Source organism: Coturnix japonica, chromosome 1, assembly GCF_054131305.1.
Source record: "Coturnix japonica strain WE chromosome 1, WE-NBRP24, whole genome shotgun sequence".
Classification (NCBI taxonomy): domain Eukaryota; kingdom Metazoa; phylum Chordata; class Aves; order Galliformes; family Phasianidae; genus Coturnix; species Coturnix japonica.
The window spans coordinates 169,586,740-169,607,940 of NC_140663.1; the positions used below are offsets into that span (position 1 = coordinate 169,586,740).

Below are 21,201 nucleotides of genomic sequence, written 5' to 3' on the forward strand. Positions count from 1 at the left end.
GGGGCTTCTCTCGGAGCTTAACACAGGCAGCATTTTAATGAGAGTTGGTGAATTCACTGAGGAAAAGACCAAAAGGCTGTAGAGGGCACCAAAAGGTTCAAATGGGAAAAAAAATTGTCAATAATGTCAATAAACACAGACTTCTCCTGGGAGGAAAGCTAGGGTCAGCAAGGAAGAAAAAGGGAATGTAAACATTAGCTAATAAATTGCACATAGCATACTGAAATAGCCAAGGGAGTGGAAGGGAAACGGTAGGAAACATATGCTGTTCTTCCCCAGAGGCTAGCAGGAACCCCAGAACATGATAACAGCTTTGGGTTTAATTTTAATGCAGTTGGCACCTGAAACCTTGATACAAATTCAAAGAGGAAATGCAGCTGCTTCTGCCTTTCATCTGCACAAATTGGCAATAAAAGGTGGATGAAAATGACTCTGACAGAGCCTTTCTCTTGTGGTCCCTGCTCTTCCTGTTGGCTAAACCCATCTGCAAATAGCTGTGCAGAAATGGAAGCCGGGCTCAATCCCTGTAAACAGAGACTGCTGATGCACCCTTTCCACTAAGTCTGTGGCAAAGGCTTTTGTCTCTCTAATCTTTCATACAGTGTTTGCTTTATAACCCCTCATTTAAATAACACCACTTTGAGCAGATACAGTGTTTGATGTCCAAAGGCACACAAACATTACCTACAAGTATTGGCAAATACTAAAATGCCGCAGCAACTTTGCAGGGCCGTTGTGCTGTTGGGGAAATCTTCAGCCTGGAGATGTCAAACGAGTTATTTTAAATGACATAACTGAACTGGCAGAAAAAGTAGGGAAGCAATGCTTAGGATTATCGATTCCTGTTTCCCCGCTGCAACCAAGCGAGAAAATCTATTCCATGTTTTTGTGGCAGCTACATCCTTAACTGCGTTTCCCTGTGATTTTAATAACACAGCTTCCATGGCTTCTCCTCCTCTTTGCTAAGTATATTTCTCCCTCCCTGTTTCTGTAAGCAATTTTACGTGAGACAATTTTGTGGTTGAAATCTCACATCAAAACACATTTCTCTTTTTCAGCTTGCATTCAAGACAAACTTTCGGTGGCTCCATTTGTAACCCATATGTCGATGCATCCCATTCTGTTTCACAGTTAAATGGATGGCACTGGACTGTGAAAAGTTGGAATTAATTATTTGTGATAAACTGCGGAAAATCCGTGAATAAAAATGATAATAATTGGACACAAATACGGTAAAAGCTGTCATAGAAAGGAACACAGCACATCCATGTGTCGCATTGCATCCTGTCACAGGCACTTATGAAAGATGTAATATAAATCGTCTCAACGAACTTGCAAAAATAAAAGGCAGCCTGGATAGTTGTATTTTAGCAAATGTGTTTGCACTAAGGGTACCTTCTGTTGAACAGTTCTGCCCACAAGCTGTCTGTAGAATATAGAACATCTCTCGAGCATGCTTGCCACCTTGAAGCAGGGCAGTCGGAAGCAGAAAAAAAAGAACAGAATGCAGAAAAAAAGGTGAAGAAAGAGAGAAATGAGGGACAGCAAGTCTAAGTACCATAAATACATTTAGAAATGAGATTAGCAAAGTATGACAATAGAATTTAAATGACAGACAACATTAAGATTGCAGTAAATAACATACTATGAAAAAAAACAATTCAGCCATACAGCGCTTTTTTCAGCTTAGCTAAGGAGTCATAACAAAAGCAGGAATATTATTATTATTGTTATCACTGCATATAAATGGCATTTTCATATCAGCATTACAGAAGTGGTTTTAATTCAGGCGGCACAGTTCATGATCAGCCATCTTGCTCTCAACACCCCACATCCACACACGTTGCTTCTCAAGCTTCTCCCCTTCATCACCGGTCCCCCACTTACCCACAATGTCAAACCAGAGAGGAATGTTGGATGGCTGCACAGAGACCACCCCAACAATTTCTGTCACTTTGTCACTTTCCATGACCGTGAAGTTGTAGAAGGGTTCATCGAAAGTCAGGGGCACGGGTGAGGGTGTGGGCTTTTTGATCCACTCAATATGGAGGCGTGCAGTCGTAGATTTTTGGGGTCGGCCATTGTCCACTGCTTTTATCTGGTGGATGTAGAGAAAACAGGACTCAGACTGAGCTCTCCAGCTCGGCACTTGAAGATGGCTTTTTCTGAAATAGCCTTTACAATCTTTTATGTAAAACTCAAGTAAAAAAGAGGCAGAGAAATGCTTATTCCACAGTTCTTGAGTTTTTCAATTATGTTCTGATTTTTCATTGAAAATTCTGATTTCAAAGTTCAATATTTTGACTTATAACTGCTGATGTGATGCCTCTGGGAGATGCACTCCATACAGAGATCGTCCCCTACAAGATGACATCTTCCAACCAGTTTTCTCTTGCAGAAAATGAAGCCCTTGCGTTTTAAGCCGTGTACTTAATGACATATGCTCACTCAGACCAGGTTTGAATGTTTTAAGTGGCATCTGTATTGCAAATCAGATTAGAATCATAGAATCACAGAATCCTTAGAGTTGGAAGGGACCGCTGAAAATCATCTAGTCCAACTTAAGCAATTAACAGGGACATCCACCGCTGGATCAGGTTGCTTAGAGCATGATCCAGCCTTACCTTGAAAGTTTCCAGGGATGGAGCATCAACCACATCACTGGGCAGCCTCACCACCCTCACTGTAAAAGATTTTTTACTTATATTTATCCTAAATCTATCCTCTTTGAGCTTGAAGCTATTTCCCCTTGTTCTATCCCAACAGACTCTGCTAAAATATCCTCTTTCTTTCCTGTAGCTCCTCTTTAGATACTGAAAGACCACTCTCAGGTCACCCTTCTGCCTTCTCCAAGCTGAACAGCCCCAGCTCTCTCAGCCTATCCTCATAGGAGAGGTGTTCCATCCCTTTGAGCATTTTTGTGGCCCTTCTCTGGACATGCTCCATCAGATCTACATCTATTCCTTTTACTACTTTCATCATTATTTTCAATACGGAGTCAAATATTTTTCAGATTCTTTCCTCCATTTTTCAAAACAAATATATATTTTGCTGTATCTATTGTCCTTGCTTTCTCAGTACTGTTTGCTAACATTGCCCAGCTTGGTTCTAATTCTTTGTATTCCAATGTATGTTAGAGGGATGGATAGACTCAGTATTTGCCTGATGTGCTCTATGATTTCAGCACAGAAACAACATGATGACCAGCAACAAACTGAAGGATAAGACAAGGCTAAAAGTAGGTTACAAAATGGGTGCTTCAATGAATAGCATCCATGCCCTAAGAGTGTGAAAGATTTTTCTTTTAAAACTAAAGTAAATGCTTCTGGCTATATATGACCGCTAGTGTATGAAAATGCTGTTACTATGCCTGTTAAAAATGGGAAATATTTTCCTGAAATACCATAGCCTATTTCTTTCTGTGGAAATGTGTTAAGTGGGGTTGGTGCTAATGCTTATCACCATGCTTGCTCAGGAAGCCCCTCAGGGGAAAGAAGCTGGGCTTTGAGGTAGAAGACCTGCAGCTGTTACATTACAAAGAGGGACACAACCCACACATCCAGCTCTGCACACTGAAGTGCACTCTCCCAATGGGTGCTGGACCTCTGAGTATCTTAATATCACTCAATATCTTGATACCTACACTTTTATTTTCCTATCACAGTTTCCACCCCTTTGAAGGTCTCCTGACAGACACCCATAAATGACAGTGTTTCTTTTAGTAGGAGTCTGACTGTGGGCCTCTGACAACAACTGTCCCCTATTTTCTACACTTTTGATGGACTCTTTATATACAATGTCAGCTTACTTGTGTAGAAAATGAGTACACATGCAAACCTGGTACTGTTTTGTATTATCAACAACAACTTCTTTTTTGTCTTTGACCTTGTCTACATGGTTTGATGATTACTTTGACTGCTATTTCTTTTAAGTGAAATTGCTCCCACACTTAAACCCCAATGCACTATTTCATACAGAATCCAGTACTCCTCCTCCCTGAAACTTCCAGACATGAACAATGTAAGGATCCTTCCACAAGGGCAAGCAGTTGTATCTACACAAAAGCTGAATATCCAGTTGTAGCTTTATCAGCGCAGTTCAACATGTCAGCACACAAGGTTTTGGTCTTCAGTTTTATGTATCTGAGGGAAGGACTCCTGCCAACAATTTGCAAGCTAATTCTGAACAGTCTGAGAATAATTCAGCATGTGCAATAGCTTGAACACTCAGAACCTACTTTTTGTCTGTAGTTTTGCACGAATAAGAGATTTCTTAATACATTCAGATCTTACATAAGTCATAGATTATACACAGTCATGCATCACTCTACATACAGCAACACCTGTTTTTAAAGTCAGTCACATATAGATTTGTATGTTGATGGAAGCACACTTACTGTTAAGATGTCATAGCTCCCTGCTGTGAACTGCTTTCTGGAAGACACCATCCCTGTTTTGGGATCAATAAAAAATTTCCCATCATCATTTCCATCCACAATGCTGTATGAGATTTCTGCATTAGGGCCTTCATCTTTGTCAAAAGCAAAAGCTCTGTAGATCGGCTCCCCTCTTTTCTTACGGTCCCTCTCTGGCAACTTGATCTGGTAGACTTTTTCTGGAAACTGGGGCTTGTTGTCATTCTCATCCAGAACCTGGACCACCACCCAGACTGAGGACTGCTTGGGAGATGTGCCTCCATCTGAGACGGTCACCTGTAAAACAGCAGCAGCAAAGGCATTGCTCTGAGAAAACGTAAGAAAACAGCCCGCCCTCTCCAAACCTAGTTTGTAGTTCACAAGGTCTTTCATATGATAAATAACATCAAACACAGGCCAGCTATAGGCATGCTGAGTGCAGAACTATAACGTGCCCATAATGGAATGGTGAAAGTTTTCTCCTTCAAGATGAATGTAGAACAGGTATGCTATGGATGAGGAACCCATTCCAAGACAGTGGTGAGGTGCTGGAACAGCTGCCCAGAGAAGTTGTGGATGCCCCATCTCTGGAGGTGTTCACGGCCAGGTTGGATGGGGCCCTGGGCAGCCTGGTCTAGTCTTGAATGTGGATGCTGGTGGCCCTGCCTATGGTGTGGGGGTTGAAGCTTCATGATAAATGAGATCCCTTCCAACCCAGGCCGTTCTATGATTCCCCCAAAATGGAAATCCTTTAATAGCAAATTACGTAGCTCAGAAGAAGACTAAACTAGAATTAAGCAATGAAGCCATATCCCTGCTTTTTTTTTGCAGACATATTTTAAAGTTTCTTCAGTCACACAATTAAGAATTTATTCTTAAATTATAGAAGAACTTCTGTCACTTCTTCCCATTAATTATTTGGGATTTCTTAAACAATGACAGGATTTTGTGCTGGTTCTTTTCATTCATTACCTGAAATTTGACAGCTCATTAATTCTAAAACTACTTTATATGGTTTTAAGGGGCACAGAGAGGCATGTGGTAAAAAAATAATAAAAAAATGCTGCATTGTTAAAATGTGCACTGTGCTGGCACAAAGACACAAACAAAATCTCTCAGAGAAAAGTTAATTAGTAATTTAGCTGCATTGTAAACAGAATTAATAATAATTTTCAGTTGGAAACACTGAGAAAGAAAGAATCCAAGATCAACAAGTGCTCAAGAGCTTCAATAATATGCCTTCAAAATGCAAGCAATCAATTTCAAACTTCTCTCTAAAAAGTTTGATTGCACTTCCTGAAGAAATAAGGCAGAAAGTTATTTCTGTTTGCACTTCAGGAGTTCAGATTTCACTTCCAGCTCTGTATGCTAACAAGAAATCCCACAGTAGCAATTATTTGCAGCAGCAAACCAAGATGTCCCATTTAGTTGCTTGGCTTATATCTATCTGGACACATTGGCTGCAATGGTGGTTAACTGCTCTGTGCCTTATTCCTCCTTATATGTTAACGTGTAAATAACACTGTCCCAATGTCCAATCCTAAGGAAAAGGAAAAATTTTCTGGGAATCCTGGTCTATGCTGTTGTTCTTGCCTTGCAGCATGAAACCTAAACTTAAGGTAACCCTGACTTAGTACTAACATCAGCAGAGAAACACACGACCTCACCTAAGAGAAAAGCAAAAGATCTTTGTAAAAAGATCCTCTTTTTAACTGTACTTGCCAAAAGTGATGCATTGGGAGTGGTGGAGTGACAGCCTCAGGGTCTTAAATCCCTTATTTACAGAAAAAATAAGTAGTATGACATTACGGAGCAGAAACATAAAATCCCCAAATCAGCCCATAACTCATTTGAAGAGCGCAGCCTGTTCTCCCATCAATGTGTAACAGCCTCCAGCTTCTGCCCCCTGAGATGCCGCTGGGGCTGGCAATTAGCAGCCCTTGGGATGGTGATGGTAAGGCTGTCTGCTGTCAGGGCTCAACCCCATGCTGTGTGCCACCAGCACACCATCTGCCTGTGGTGGGCATGGGCACGTGGAGTGCCTCCAGCGCGCTGCTTGTGCTCAGCCACCCATCCCCACTTGCTCTGCTCCCCAGTGCAGCCATCCTCAATCATTGTGAGGCTGCACACATGGCTGCAGATCTGCCTTCCCCTGGTGAGCTGGGAGCTCAGCCCCTCTGCTCCTCCTCTCCCAGATATTCCCCCCTCCTATTAAACACTGTTGCCCTGCTTTTTAGGCTGATCCTCTCTGTTTTCTGTCTGCTGTGGCAGAATTGCCTGAGCCTGTAGCACAAGTGCAGGTTAACAAAAGAAAACCCTCATTCAGGATTTCTGCTGACTCCACAGATGAAATAACCTATGATGCCAGGCTGTACAGAAAGCTGCAGTGCACAGAAACAGAAGGAGGCACATTTAATTAAATGCTGGAAAAAAATACCCCTCAAAAGTGGTTTATTTTTTCTGGGGGTGCTAATGTTCTTGTTGTGTAAAACAAATAACTGGGTTTCTGGAAAGAATAGGAATGGATTTTAAAGGAAAAAAGCAAAACATTTCCCTCCAGCTTCTAGCCAGGACCTACAAAAACAACAAGAACAAAAACCCAACAAGAAGAAAAGGGAAGGTGGCAAAAAAGTTCACAAAAAGTAACAATAACAAAATCCCTGAAAACCACGGTGGTATAAGCAGCCAAGCAACTGTGACGAAAAACTGCTTAACCCGAGATGCTGCTCAAGTAGCTAAGCCATCCTCCTGCCTTCACTGCACACAGTCTCACGGTTTGCTAGGTTAGTGCTGAAAGTGCAAATACAGCGGTGTGGCAGCAAATAGGTGCAGGCATTGGGTTGTTTTTGCAAGCTGAAATTTGTGGTAAATCCTTTCTGCATCAGAAAAATTGCACTGAAAATATTTGCTGGTAGCTAATTGAAAATACAATTGTGGAATCATAGAATTGTTTGCGTTAGAAGGGACATTTAAAGACCATCTGGTCCGACTGCCCTGCAGTGAACAGATACATGTACCGCTAGATCAGGTTCAGAGCCCCTTCAGTCAGACCTGGAGCATCTCCAAGGTTGGGGCATCCACCCTCTCTCTGGGCAACCTGTGCCAGTGCCTTAACACCCTTAGTGTAAAAAACCTCTTCCCTATATCCAGTCTAAATCTTCCCTCTTTTAGTTTGAAACCATTTCCCCTGGTCCTTTCACCACAGACCTTGCTAAAGAGTCTGTCCCCTTCTTTCTTACAGCCCCTTTAGATACTGAAAGGCCGCTCTCAGTTCTCTTCAGAGTCTTCTCTTTTCCAATCCAAACAGCCCCAGCTGTCAGCCTGAAACAATAACTATGACACAAAATGCCATTCCATCAACAGGAACGAATACAGAGCTCCCAAAGTCTGGCTCTGTCCTAACAAAAAGACAAAATGTTGCCTGTTCAGAATTGTTCTGAGACAACCCATCACAGTACAAAACCAGAACTGTAAGGGAATGGGGGGAGTGGAGCAGTTGCCTAACCAACCGCTGTGCCTCCATCAGGACATCACACAGCACTTCAGGGCCCTTCTAATCAACAAAATATCAATTCAAACACAGCTGGAGTTCTCAGAAAATCCTTGAACAGCTGGAAATCGCAGTGAAAAGTAACCAGGGAGGTTGGGACGTTTATAGGACAAAGATGCAAAAGCTAATTCACAGCTGGTATCTCTGGAAATGGGAAAGACAGACGTGCAAGGCATCCGCTTGCCAGGAGAGAAGCTGTAACTCAGGACCAGCAAGGTTTCATTTAGAAACCTGCAGATGGCAGGGCGGGGAAAACAAAACAAAACAAAATAGAACAGGAAAAGAAAGGTGATACACAGAGATGACAGAAAAAGCCAGTCCGAGTTAGATATTACTGGTTAGATATTACTGCTTATGCTGTGGTGGTGTCAGCATGGCCCAAAAGAAGATATCGCGTCCCTGAGCTGTAACACAGCTGTGAGTGCAGCTGAGGTTTAACTCCCTGACCTATTACATGAAGGGCTGGTCCTTCACCAAGGGTGAAATATCTTAAAAGGAGTATGGCAACATGTTTAATGGGGTCTGACAGCCTCAGGCAGCAAGAACAAGAGCTTTATTTACCACTTCCACAGAGAACTTTGGAACATCACCGCTGTTCTCCCATGGCTTAGACAGTTCTTCATGAAATTTTCTTCATAAAACAAACATTTTTTTTCCGGGAATCTGCATTCCCCCATTGGCTTTAATGTTTACACCTTTACTAAACTATGTCAACCAATATACACATAGGTTTTGGTTACCTGGAAATTTCATGTCAAAGCAACAGTAATGTCCCTTCTGCTTTCAGGACCAGGACAAAACACATAAAGATGTCATCATGCAGAGTACTGCAAATTCAATACAGTAACAGGACCTTCAAAATCCAAGTAAGATAAATTCTATCTCTTCTGCTGGATATATTTCAGTATGTTTAGTATGTAGCCATTAAAACTACCCAAAATAAGGTTATATGAAATTATGTTAAAAACCACAGATCAACCACAAAGAGATTTCCATAGCAGTGGACTTTCACAGTGAAATCAAGGTCAACAGTGTTAACATGAAACGGTTGTAATGTTCTATATGGAAACTCCTTATTTTCATGACCATGCAGAATGCATGGAGGAAACATCTCAAATTCAGCCAAATTACTGGCTAAAACACAGTGCAGGTCTGGCAGGCCTCAATTCTGGTGACATTAACCATGTTATCTTGAGACAGTCACTCCTCCTAGAAATTGGAGTGTCACACTTAATTGAAGAAGTATTAGCCCTCAAATTTTCTCAGAATACATCTGCAACCATGAGGGCCACCTTCCTGACTTTAAAAGTACAGAATTGAATCTCATTAACAAAAGCTCATGACTTCCAAGGTAATTACTAACTCAGCCGGGGAGAGTAGCTAGCAGGGATCTTCCTTTAACATGTCTAACAAGACAATCAGCAGGTGTTTAATACAAGTTATCAAGCCTCGAGATGAACAAGAATCTTCTTCCACATCACTAGTTTGCAGAAGGAAATAGTCTACCCAATTTTTAAGTCAAGAGGAACTGTCGCATTAGTGTCATTAGCATTGCAAAATGCTGAAGATGACATACTTGCTTGTTTATTTTCCTCGCGTTGATATTACATAATGCAAAAGGCTGAGCTGGGATGCCTGCATCTCATCCAAGGCTTCCAGGTAAAAAGCTCCCCCTTCCCCCAGCCAGCAAGGCCAATTTTGCTTCATAACACTTTAGAAAAGAGAATCTGGTTGAGTTACTCAGACAGAAAAAATGATCAAAGGGAGCCTGAGAGCGAAGGCATACCCCCGCTGTTAGTGACTAATGGGTTTGTTTCTTCTGCCAATGCGAAAACGAGCTGCAATACCTATTGTAAGAGCCTCTGGAATTCAGCCCGAGTAACAGAAATAAAAGATTATAAAGCAGAGCTCCTTGAAGGATGAACGGAACTTTAAAGTCAAATACACTGAATTACTATCTATGCCTACTTCAGAGGCAAAATAAGTTTGCAGCTAAATTCATACAAGGATTTATTTTTTTTTTCCGAAATACATTACATTACTGAACTACATGTTGGATCAGTGGTACAAAGTGAATGTGGCCTGGCTCAAAGACATACAGAATAGGAAAGAATAAAGTACAAGTTGCGCAAGAATCCTCTTTTAGTCCAATGCATAACAAGATTTAGATGTAGCAAACTAGATCTCATTCTTTTTTAATCCTTTCTTTGGCAGCACTGGAAAAGAAGCCGACAGCTGTTTATTTCACTTACCCTCACAGAACTCAGTGCTGTCCCAAAAGACAAAATACTTAAATGCTTCTTGTAGGAAAGAGTATCAATCATATCAATACGATCCACCTTGCTTGATTTCCTTTACAATGTGTTAATATGGGGGACTCTCATTTTCAATCATAAAAAATTAATAGATTCGCTCTGGCCAAGTAGGAGAAATAAATAATTTAGAGTACTTCTGAAGTACAGATTATTACTGACACAAGCACTCTAGGTGGCTGATTAGAAAAGTCAATGGCTCCCAGTCACGTCCAAACTGGAAAACGATGCATAATGGTCTGTTACACCATTTGAGAACTAACAATGACATCAGGTAATTTCAACATGGTATTGCCAAAAGTCAGGAAGGAAGACTGGCTTTTTCATCTGGAGTTAAATGTTCCCTGCTGTATCTGAAAGCCTAAATATTAGAGAACACTACTGATGGAAGTCTTACAGGCTCCAAATAGTAACTTTTGTTGGACTCATTTACTGTTACCAGTAGGCAGTAAACAAATGGAAAGCAATGACCTGGCAATACAAAATAACAGTAATAGGCAATCTAAAGGTCCTGAAATACTCCTAATTAAAAAAAAATAAAAAAGAGTCCCTTATTTGGTGTTACACTTTGTCCTATGAGCTTTCTGAAAGTTCAGAAAAAATAAAAGAGCCATCAGCTCTGAAAATAAACTGAAGACTTGTATTTCAGCATTAGTAGTTGCAGAAGAAGGATCTGCATAGCTCTCAACAGTGGATCTCAGAAGGAAAAATAGTCTTCTTCCACAGGTGTTGCTTTTAAAGTTTGTTAGACCATCAACCTTTGTGCATAAAGCCATATTTAAGGTACTCTTGTATTGATGGGTGCCAGGATAAGTACAGAACCACACATTGCTCCACTGGCTTCCCTCAATAGAAATTCTCTTCTACATCAAAGGAAACTCCTTCGAGCAATCAGAGAATAGGATTTTGCTCTTCTTTTCACTAACTACTGTTCTCAGGAATACCAATCTCATCTAATTTTATTTCTGACAAACTACAGATAGAACGCTGCCTGGAAGTGACTCTAAGCCTGTTGCTTCCCAAAATGTGCCTCCTCCTTCTACATGTGGTGTTAAATCATCTTCACCTCCTGCATAACAGTAGTGTGTAGTCAGTTATGGTGAGAAAAGGCTGGGATTTTTCCTGACCTTGTGTCATGGTTTTGTAGTTCTGTCTACAACACCACCAACTAAAGCTATGCTTGAATCTACATGTATAATTTACATGTATAATTCCCCATGTTAATGCAAAGTTTGTAACTATAGCACTGGCAATTTTGAAATGGTCACAGGAGGAACATCCACCTCTGTCTTACAGCTGTAAAAGCCTTTTGAGTACATAAAAATTTTTCTTTCTGTGTTGAAAAGGCTACAGTAATACAGCATACAATAAGGAAGACCTAAAAAGCAGAAGAAAAACACTCTAAATAGTCCTCTTCTAATAGCTGGACACATGAATGTTTAAGCAGCTTCAAACTGATGCTTTACAAACAAGATAAAGAACAATATGTGATTGCTTAAGAACATTTATACAGGGATTTGGAACCTCTTTAGAATTACCTATTACTAAATAGAAGTATAACTACCCTCAGCCTCTGAGCAAGGGAGAAGATAAAAGTTGTGTATTGATCTTCACAGCTAACTTTGAAGAAGGTGTTTAGCTCCTACTGATAGCGAAGATTAGAATCAAAGACTTGTGAACAGAAAATGATGAGTAGTCAAATACGAGAATATTTCATTTCAAGTAGCTTTAAATAAAGTCAAGCTTGAAAAATTAAGATATTTAGGCAGTTTAATGTTAGGAATAATCTCTATGTCAATTCTAATTCCCTTAATACCCGAATACCTACTTCAGCCATTTGTGGATTTTGCTTTTCTCATGATAAGAAACACTTGCGATCAAATTTTGATATGTGAGACGGTTCACCCATACCATATTTTCCTCTACAGATAATGCCCTTCTCCAAAAATCTTATCTCAGCACTCAGGTAAAGCAATAGCTCCCCGTTTCTGTGCTTCAGAAGAGGTTTGTATCGACTTCGAAGGTCACTGCACTTGCTTCTTCTCAAATATTCAACTACTTACCATTTGCCATCCACAAAACTCACTTGATTCTAATCTTTACTATAAGCAGGAGATGAGCTCCTGCTTCAAAGTTGCCATGAAATTACAAAGATTGTTGCATATCCCCAATTCTCCTTTTTTCATACTAGACCAGTCAATATGTTTAATCACGTACTAGCAAGAAAATAATTTTGGATGTTAATAGAGACACAAGATTTTAGCAATGCTTCCTAGGATTTTTCCCACAACTAACACCAGTCATTTATTTTCTGTTTCACTATGAGCAGAAAGGCTGTATGCAGAAATACATGCTAATATATTCTTAGAATTTAATCAAGCTATAGCCATTGTGGAGTTTATTAATCAGACAGCAAAACAAATTATACTTTACATCTCTGCTCCGGTGTGCACTTGCTCTGGTTTGTAGTATACGTCCCCAGATACTTAAAGTGATGGGAAATTAAAGTTGAGCAACTCTTTTAGTATAAACTCTCAAATACAGAACAGATTATTTATTATGTGGCAATACCCCTCTGTCTATTCTGCAGTAAATCAGGAGCACCGCCTTATGCTAACATGATACATGCTGTTCAACTTTCTCAAAGACATGAGGAGAGGTTCAGGTTAGATATTAGGAGGAAGTTTTTCACACAGAGGATGGTGACACACTGGAACAGGCTGCCCAAGGAGGCTGTGGATGCCCCATCCCTGGAGGCATTCAAGGCCAGGCTGGAAGTGGCTCTGGGCAGCCTGGTCTGTTGGTTGGTGACCCTGCACATAGTAGGAGGTTGAAACTGGACGATACTTGTGGTCCTTTTTAACCCAAGCCATTCTATGAACTATGACATAATATGAAGGAGCTTTCCCTGCTCTTGATAAAATGTCTTTAGAGATATTACATGGCATAGAGTTGCTGGTACAACAGATTAATAACTTAAAAGAAAACTTTCAATATTCAAAGGAAACATTTTCTTCTGTTCTAAACTGCATTATCCAAACATACTTGTAAACAATTTTAGGCATGCCAACGGCCAGTGCTTTCTGATGTTGGATGAAACACCCTTAGGTAATGTTCTGTGACAGTCTCGAAATGGTATTGCTATTATTGAGTAGGTAATACATGTATTCAGTCACAAATTAGAAGATAGATGCATGCTGTAATTCCTTAATGTACATTATAGGCACAAGGCATCCAAATTCAATGTTGCTGTATGAAGCAGAACCATGTATTTTTGAAGGAAAGATAACAGGTTTTTTTCCTTTTCTTTCTTTCTTTTTTTTTTTAATTGCTCTAACAAACAGCCTTTGGTCGTGTTCCCAGAGGATGACATCGCCTTGTCCCTGTCAGAAAGGCAGATGAAGATCCATCCAGCCCTATCTCCAGCTCCTCCTCCAGCCATTTGCTCTTCCCTTCTCAATGATCTGTAGCCACCTTTATCCGTCAATGCGCTGTTTGTGCATCTGTGCTATAAACAGGATTACTGAAAATAATCAGGGCTTAAAATGCACTGCTGAAAGCAAACAAAATCCCCCCAAAGGCAGATGGTTAACTAGTGTTGGGGTAGCAGCAAGGGAGCAGAGTGAGGCGATGAGTGGCAGGAGGGGGGAAATTTCAGAGATTGTTTTGGCCACTGAAGAAAAACGCAACGTGCAGCTATAGGTTTGGTGATGAATTCTGCTATTTCAGTACACATGGCCTCTTACTCACCTCCCCATTCCAAACCTCAGTACAAAATTCATTGCTTATCAACAAGCCTTTGATCAATATCAAAGCAGGCAAGGCCAGAACTAGGGTTCTTGGCACTGCATCCCATCAGTAATTGCAGAACACATTCAGTTTCCATCTCACCCTAGTTTTCCACAACAAACAAGAAATAATGAATGCTCTCAATCCATACGCATATGCTGGGAAAATCCTGCGTAGAATATCTCAAAGACAGTTTTATAGCCTATAGCATGATGAGTAGCCTCTGACGTTTATATGGAATTTATATTTTTCCATGTAGAAAGGAAGCTTCTAAAGTTTTATGTTCAAAATAAAACTTATCAGTAAAAGAACTGATTAATAAGAAATGGTTTTCTTACCCAGATAGAAAGTATTTAATATCAGACCCTCAAGGGGGTATAGTTCATTTCCAATTTTTGATTCTGGGGAGAAATTTTGAAGTCATAAAAGGCAGGATGAACTTTTTATATCAGAAATTTCAGTGGCTTTAGTGAGCTGTCGCTGAGGAAGATTGTTGTGACCTTGTTCATTGATCTAACAGGAAAAAGATTAAAGATTTCTTTCTGGTGATATTCAAGTTAATTGCTATAAGTTTCTTTGGTTAACAATGTGGTACAAAGGAAAGTTTTAATCTGCTTGGATGACAGTTTATTAATGACAATTTCATCTTGTTTCTGTCAGACCAGGTTAAAGTAAACTTATATTTGCTTTGATTTTAGCAATAAAAATTCTCCTTGACTTCTTGATGTCTACTTCTCAACTTCCTGTGACAAATTCATTTTAGACAGATAATAAGCATTAATTGGGTCATATTTAATCACTTTTTCATCTAATAGGCAACACAGACAAGCCTTATTATCTTAATCTCCACTTGCCTCCAAAGTGTCTATAAATATCTACTATCCAGTTTATGTTGATGGAGGGTCAATCCTACGAGCTGGTTGAACAATCATGGCACTGTGCACAGGGGTGAAATTCAGATGGAGACTCTGGAGCAAAACTTGTATTAACAGAGTGATTTTTTACTCCTTTCAAGTTTAGTTTCCTGCTTTGAAAACTCAGCCTGGAAAACATGCTCAGTAACTATACTCAGAGACTGAAGATGTGAAATTGAAATGCACTTAGCTGTTCCACTGACAAAGATGAGAACCATCAGCATCTTCCCTGATGGGTACGTTAGGTCTCTGAGTTTCATCTAAATCTTCCTGCTTTTAGTTTAAAACCATTTGTCCTGTCGGTGTCTACCCATGTAAAAAAGTTGACTTCCCTCCTGCTTATAATCTTTCTTTAAATACTGGAAGGCTGTAATATGATCTTCTCAGAGCCTTCTCCATAATCACAGATACCTAATTGGTAAAGGAACTAGCCAGCTGTTAAATCTTCTGACTTGAAGCCACTAGGTATTTTCCCATTGGCTTTAGTGAGAACAACGTTTCACTTGGAGCTCAACAACCTCAGCTGAACTTGATTGCTCCTTCAGCTTTTTGCCCAGCCCTTTTCTCCAGCTCCGTAACAAATATCTGGGAGTTGTATGCCTTCAGCTGAAGGGTAGGAGAAGAGGTGTATCCCTGCAGCAGCACAACATGCGTTGTAATTCACCAGGAAGAATCCTACTTTTACACCAAAACAGATTCTGTTTTAACAAACAGTGATACCATACATCATGATTTTTACTGTTGGTTACATGTATAGCTGATGATCTAGCAAAGAGCAATGTATATGAATAATTTACAGAACATCTAGAGACAGTATTGATGGCATAACTAAATAAGTGTGCATATGGGAGCAGGGTTATCTTAGGGGTTAAGATACAACACGAAACTCTGTCCCCCAGTTTTAGTATTCCAAATTCATTTCAAAAAATAAAAATTAAAAAAATACTTAAAAAAAATCTTGGCCAGAAAAATGAATTTCCCTGAGTAACACTCAGAACCCATTAAAAATGTTCAGGTTATTAATATTAATTAATCAATTAATACTGTTATAATTAATTAATTATACAGTTGCCTGGAGTCCTAGAGAGGGATCTTTGTGTGTCTGAATAATAAAAAGATGACATTCTACTCCCGCAATGCAGGAGGAATTTTAAAATAACACAACTTTTAGAATATTCTTAGTGCTTCTCTCTTCTGCAGTGTTCGTCTTTAACATGCATTTGATTTTTGCAGCCACAGGATGGCATTCACTGCTGTGCAAAGGGTCAGTGGAATGTAAGTAGACCGCAGGCAGTGTAATTTCTGCCTGTGAAAGGGAAATCATAATCAAAAAAGATTAAGATAAATTCACTGTTTCCTACTGATGGAAGCCATTTATACAAGAACTTAATATCTAGACCTTACCATGAACAGCCCTTAAGGTTTGTGGTCTTACTGTGTGGACATCCAGCTTCTCAAAAGATAGTTTGCTTGGTTTCAGTACCCTGGGACATTCCAAAGACAAAGCAGCAATTCCAGCTTGGGACTCCAGCAAATGGAGGAAGCACTATACTTTCCCTTCCACAGTTTATGTAATCACCATAACTCCTAAATGGATTCATTTGGACTCATAATTTACTGCTTATTTTCCCTTTAAGGCTATGTACAGAGTGTACACATGGTGTGGTAATGGGGAGACAGCTGAACCAAAGGGCCAAGGTTACTGATGACTGGATTGCAAATGTCAAATTGTGCAGTAGAAAAGCTGGATATATCAACCCAAACATCATCCTGGTTGTGAAATTAAAAGTTAGGAGCAGGCACAATCACCTACAAGTTCCTCTTTACAAAGGTGGGTCTGAAGGCAGCAGTAAGAAGCATGCAATTAACTTCAGTAGGGATGTCCAAGGCTGCAGGTAAAATGAGTGGATTTAGAGTGATGAGTGAGAATGTCAGACCAAAAGACAAGCCAGTGATGCCATTAACCTTCGTGAGACTGCCCAGCCAATAATGCAGTCTGGGGGACAATAAAACATGGCCTGAGACAACTTGCCCAAGTTGGCAGTGCAAGGCCAATGATATATGGGAGAAAAATGAGAAATTTTGTTGATATGTTTTATGGGCCTTCAATTAGCCCTCACTATGTGAAGGGAGAGAAAGGAGGGAAGCAGGAATCCTTCTACTGAGTTGCTTTGTTGGTCTGCAGCAGTAGAGATTGAAAAAGAAAAGTTTCAGGACTCTCTTTACTTTTGAGATAGTCTCAGGGGGTGTTAAATGGGCTCGGCACTTGTCTGGAAATAGCCGTGAGAAAGATCCTGATTTATGGGAGTGCCCGAACAGCACAAGTGCATCCTGTCAGGCTCAGCACCGGAGGCATGATCCCTTGGCAAAGGGAGATTGGATATGTCACAGCCAGGCACTAATCCTGATGTTGAGATGCTGGGGTCATGACATGCTCATGGTGTGGAGCCATGGCGAACGCCATCCGTACCACTGCTGCTTCCTTTAAGGAACTGTATAGTAAATTTGCAGATACAGTGCTTGTTCTTTGTAGCTGTTTCTGGTTTTAGAAGTGGGAGATTAAGAGAGAGTCTGATCCACAGAATACTGATCTGACAAAATATCCAGATCTTATTTACAGGGTCACTGGGGCAAAGGCAGTTTGTCAATCAAGAGAAGTTTAAGATGCAGTTCCTGTTTTGCTGCATGAGTCTGGTGAATCTGTGCGTGTGTGTGAAGAACCTTTGAAAAACAGAGCATGAATATATAATGGATTGAGCTGCTACTTCAGAGGCACCCAAGAGGATCCAGGGGGTCTCAAGTTGAAGAGCTCAAAGGTAGATCTGAGTTCATGCTGCAGAGAGGAGCAGACGAAGGGACACAAATTAGCCCTGCAAGAACTGATGGAGGTACTGAAAACGCAGCCCACAGCTCCAAGCAGGATAATTTACTCTGTCAAGAAGCAGAGCAAATGACAACATCATGCTGAGCACCGTGCTGCAGCAGAGCGGGGTTTTCTGGGAGCTCAGCAGCTTGAGGAAAGTTGGATTCTGAAGGCTGCAGGAAACACAAAATCCTCTGTGCACATCAGACTCCTCCTTACTAAAAAAGCCACAGCTTCAAATTGATACTTTCTCAGGCAGTGGAATATCAGAATTGAATGCCTGAAGATAAGACACTACAAATACACTAAGTTACAACTTCAGTCAGGCTTGCAAAAAGAATACCGAAATACCCTGAACTGAAGAGGTACGTGGTAAATGCTAGCACAAAAAGGACAAGAGCTGGGCTTCAGTAGTTGAGTTCCTTGCACAAACACATATCCAAAGCTGCAGCATACAGAGGGAGTCTGGGCAGGTCCATTTGAACAAAAGGGTGAGGAGAACATGACAATATGCAAGCAAACCTCCTATGTCAATTAATATTTTTATTCCTTCGGCTCTATGTTGTGGATTTCTTTTGAGACTAAGGCAATTAGCCCCTTATCTTACTTATCAACACATATCCCGTTGCCTTCTGTTTCTCACTCAGCTGAGAGGCCAAACCACTATGACACTGCTCTATCTCATAACAAGACATGGTCTGTGCTGAGATAAATTGGGCTGTCTACGACTCAGAGCTTTCTGGATATTTCTCTTTCAGTATTTTTTTATACTGTTGTTGTGGTTAAAAAATAAAACCAACCAAGGAAAAACAAACAAGTGCCCACAGAAAATGACAAGTTTAAAATCTCCATGCTTTTTTTCAATTAAGTCTTTAAAGTATCTGTTTGGCCTTGGAGGTTAAGAACACATTTTTATTCCTACAATGCCTTAAACATTTTCTGGAATGGTAGTGGAAGGGAACAAGATCCATAGGGAAAAACAAATATATGTGAGTCTATGGCAGAAAGTATTAAGATTTTTTATTGATAGCTTGATTAAAGATAACATGCTGGTTGAAGCCATAAATTGACAGACCACTATTAGCAATATTTATATCTTCTACTTTCCCAGGGAACGTGAGAAAAAATAATTCATTATTTCCATTCTGACATTTTTGCTCTCAATTATCTACACTAGTCCTTGCTTTTGAATATTTAGAACATTCCCTGCCAAAGAAAGCATTACTTTTTGCCAAAACATAAAACGTACTCTAGAGCTGCTATGATAACATTTTCAACATCTCTGTATCATGAGATTAGCAAACAGCAATATTACATTTCAGAATGAAGAGATTAATCTGTTTCCTGACAACTTAAATTTGTTAGGCTGGGAAAAGAAAATTACTGCTTTTGAGGACAGATTTCAGAGCACTTGATGCTTCGGGGCCTTTGTAAATTTGTTTTTAAATCATATCTTCATAAAAAGTAGAAGAATTGTTTGGTCTCTGATTATTATCAAGCTGCAGTCAGATAAGAAAAGCATTAGAATTCTTGTGTTCCATGGAAATATATTTAGGGAGAAAGAAGGTGTCAAATATGGTTATTAAACTGATGCTCAACCAGATTAGATGTTTTCTCATCTCTATGTGTCTAGTAAATACATTAATTTGTGCCACGTTATACATTACGCTGAATACTCCAATCTTATTTCATCACATATCACACAATGATGCACTTTTGCCATAAGAAATTACTTCAAAATGAAAATAGTAAATACATTCTGTGTATTTTTGCATGTTATTTTTTTGCCCCCTTTTTTTTTTTGTGTGTGTCTTCTTGCTTTAGTTGAATGCTGGAGGATGATGTGGAAGAGGGACAAAGTGGTAATCTGGGATAACGAAAGAGTGGATGAAATATAAAATATCAAAAGATCTTACAGGGTGCGGTGAGAAGACTGTAAGGGGCATGATGGATGCCCCATCCTTGGAGACAATCGTGGTCAGGCTGGATGGGGCTCTGAGCACCTGATAGAGCTTTAACAGTCCCTGTTCACTGCAGGGGAGTTGTACTGGATGGCCTTTAAGGGTCCCTTCCAACTCAAACCATTCTGACTGTATATGACTAAACTCAAAGAAAATGGTGGTGTATGCAAGATATGATAGAAAGAGGTTCTCATCAACTGCACATCCTGGTGGGGAAGATTTTGGGCCATGAAGACCTGCCAGTGCATCACCAATGCTGGAAATTATGAGACCCTGATAAAGTCTTTTCTCCATGATGGAGAAAAGAGGATCATGGGAAGACAGTAAAATATAACTTGCAAAAGTGAAGAGATATTTCTAGTTTTTCCTTTATAGAAACATAGAATTGATAGTTGGAAGGGACCAACGCTTGCAAGGGGCTGCCTGGAAATCAAAGGGCACACAAAATGATCAGATCAGACTGAGGGTGCCTTGGGAACCTCCTGCAGTCAGACCTCATGGACACTGTGACAGGCTGTGATCAAAGAGCATGCCCCAAAGCACGCCATTATCCAAAGCATATCAAAGGAACTGGAGACTCGGTGCCAGGATCCCTACAGGCCATACCACAGGGTGGCTGGGTTTGGTGCGTGTGGAGGGTGGCAAGGAAGTGAAGCATCCCTGAAAACACACAGCAGATTGGAAAGATGTGAAAATAACCCAGAATTACCTTTATTTTTAGAGATAACAAACATGAATTTTGAGCAGCTGAGTACTGATCATCTGAAAAGAAAGGACGAATGGATACTAAACTTGTAGAAGAGAACATTTCTAAGTGCTGGATTCATTAAAAGGCATTTAAGGATTTTCTGAGTCCAGAAGGGATTTTAGTACAGATGCAATGTGTTGCTGATGGGGAAAGAAGATGCCTTCTTGCCTTAAATCCAATGCTTAGCTGTCTTAGCCCGAGAGGCAGGGAATGGAGACCTCCTCAAAACGTGTGTGTGTGTGCATATGTGTGTGCTCACACTTACAGACATAAATTAACAGTCTGGCAGCTGATGAGTATTGCAAATGCTACTGAATACATGATGCAGAGCTAAAGCAGACATGCCTCAGAAAGTGCAGAGAGTCTGCACATCTAAAATAGATTCAAATCATGTGAAAGAGTTCCTGCTGCTCCTGCAGAAGATTAAAACATTGGTACATTCATGTACATACAAAGGTGAAATTTAGCAAAGCAGGGCGCCCTTCACAGTGACTCTCTGTTTCACAAGCATGGAACCTGGCCCTACAGATGTCCTGAAAGGGCACATCCAACCAATTTGTGACTGGTAGGTGGTCTCCATCCCGTAAAAAGCACACTTTAGATCTTAAGAAACACACAGTGAGGAAAAACCCTGAGCTAATCTGTGAGCA

At 40.3% G+C, this 21,201-nt stretch overlaps 1 protein-coding gene across 18 annotated transcripts in view; it reads right to left on the reverse strand.

The window, feature by feature from the left end:
- The window catches only part of FAT3 (FAT atypical cadherin 3), a 428,155-nt gene that overhangs the window by 100,570 nt on the left and 306,384 nt on the right, over positions 1 to 21,201 (reverse strand). For 15 of the 18 annotated variants that reach the window (XR_014931869.1, XM_015852350.3, XM_085509086.1 and 12 more), the window contains 3 exons: positions 4,397 to 4,711; positions 1,888 to 2,098; positions 1,396 to 1,464 (listed from right to left, as the gene is read on the reverse strand). Coding sequence is in view for 17 of the 18 variants with exons in the window: in XM_015852350.3 (XP_015707836.3) it covers positions 1,396 to 1,464; positions 1,888 to 2,098; positions 4,397 to 4,711 (595 nt within the window). In the remaining variant the exon portion in view is untranslated. The remainder of the gene's footprint in view (positions 1 to 1,395; positions 1,465 to 1,887; positions 2,099 to 4,396; positions 4,712 to 21,201) is intronic. The other 3 variants (XM_032442223.2, XM_085509115.1, XM_032442228.2) reach the window with 1 other exon arrangement.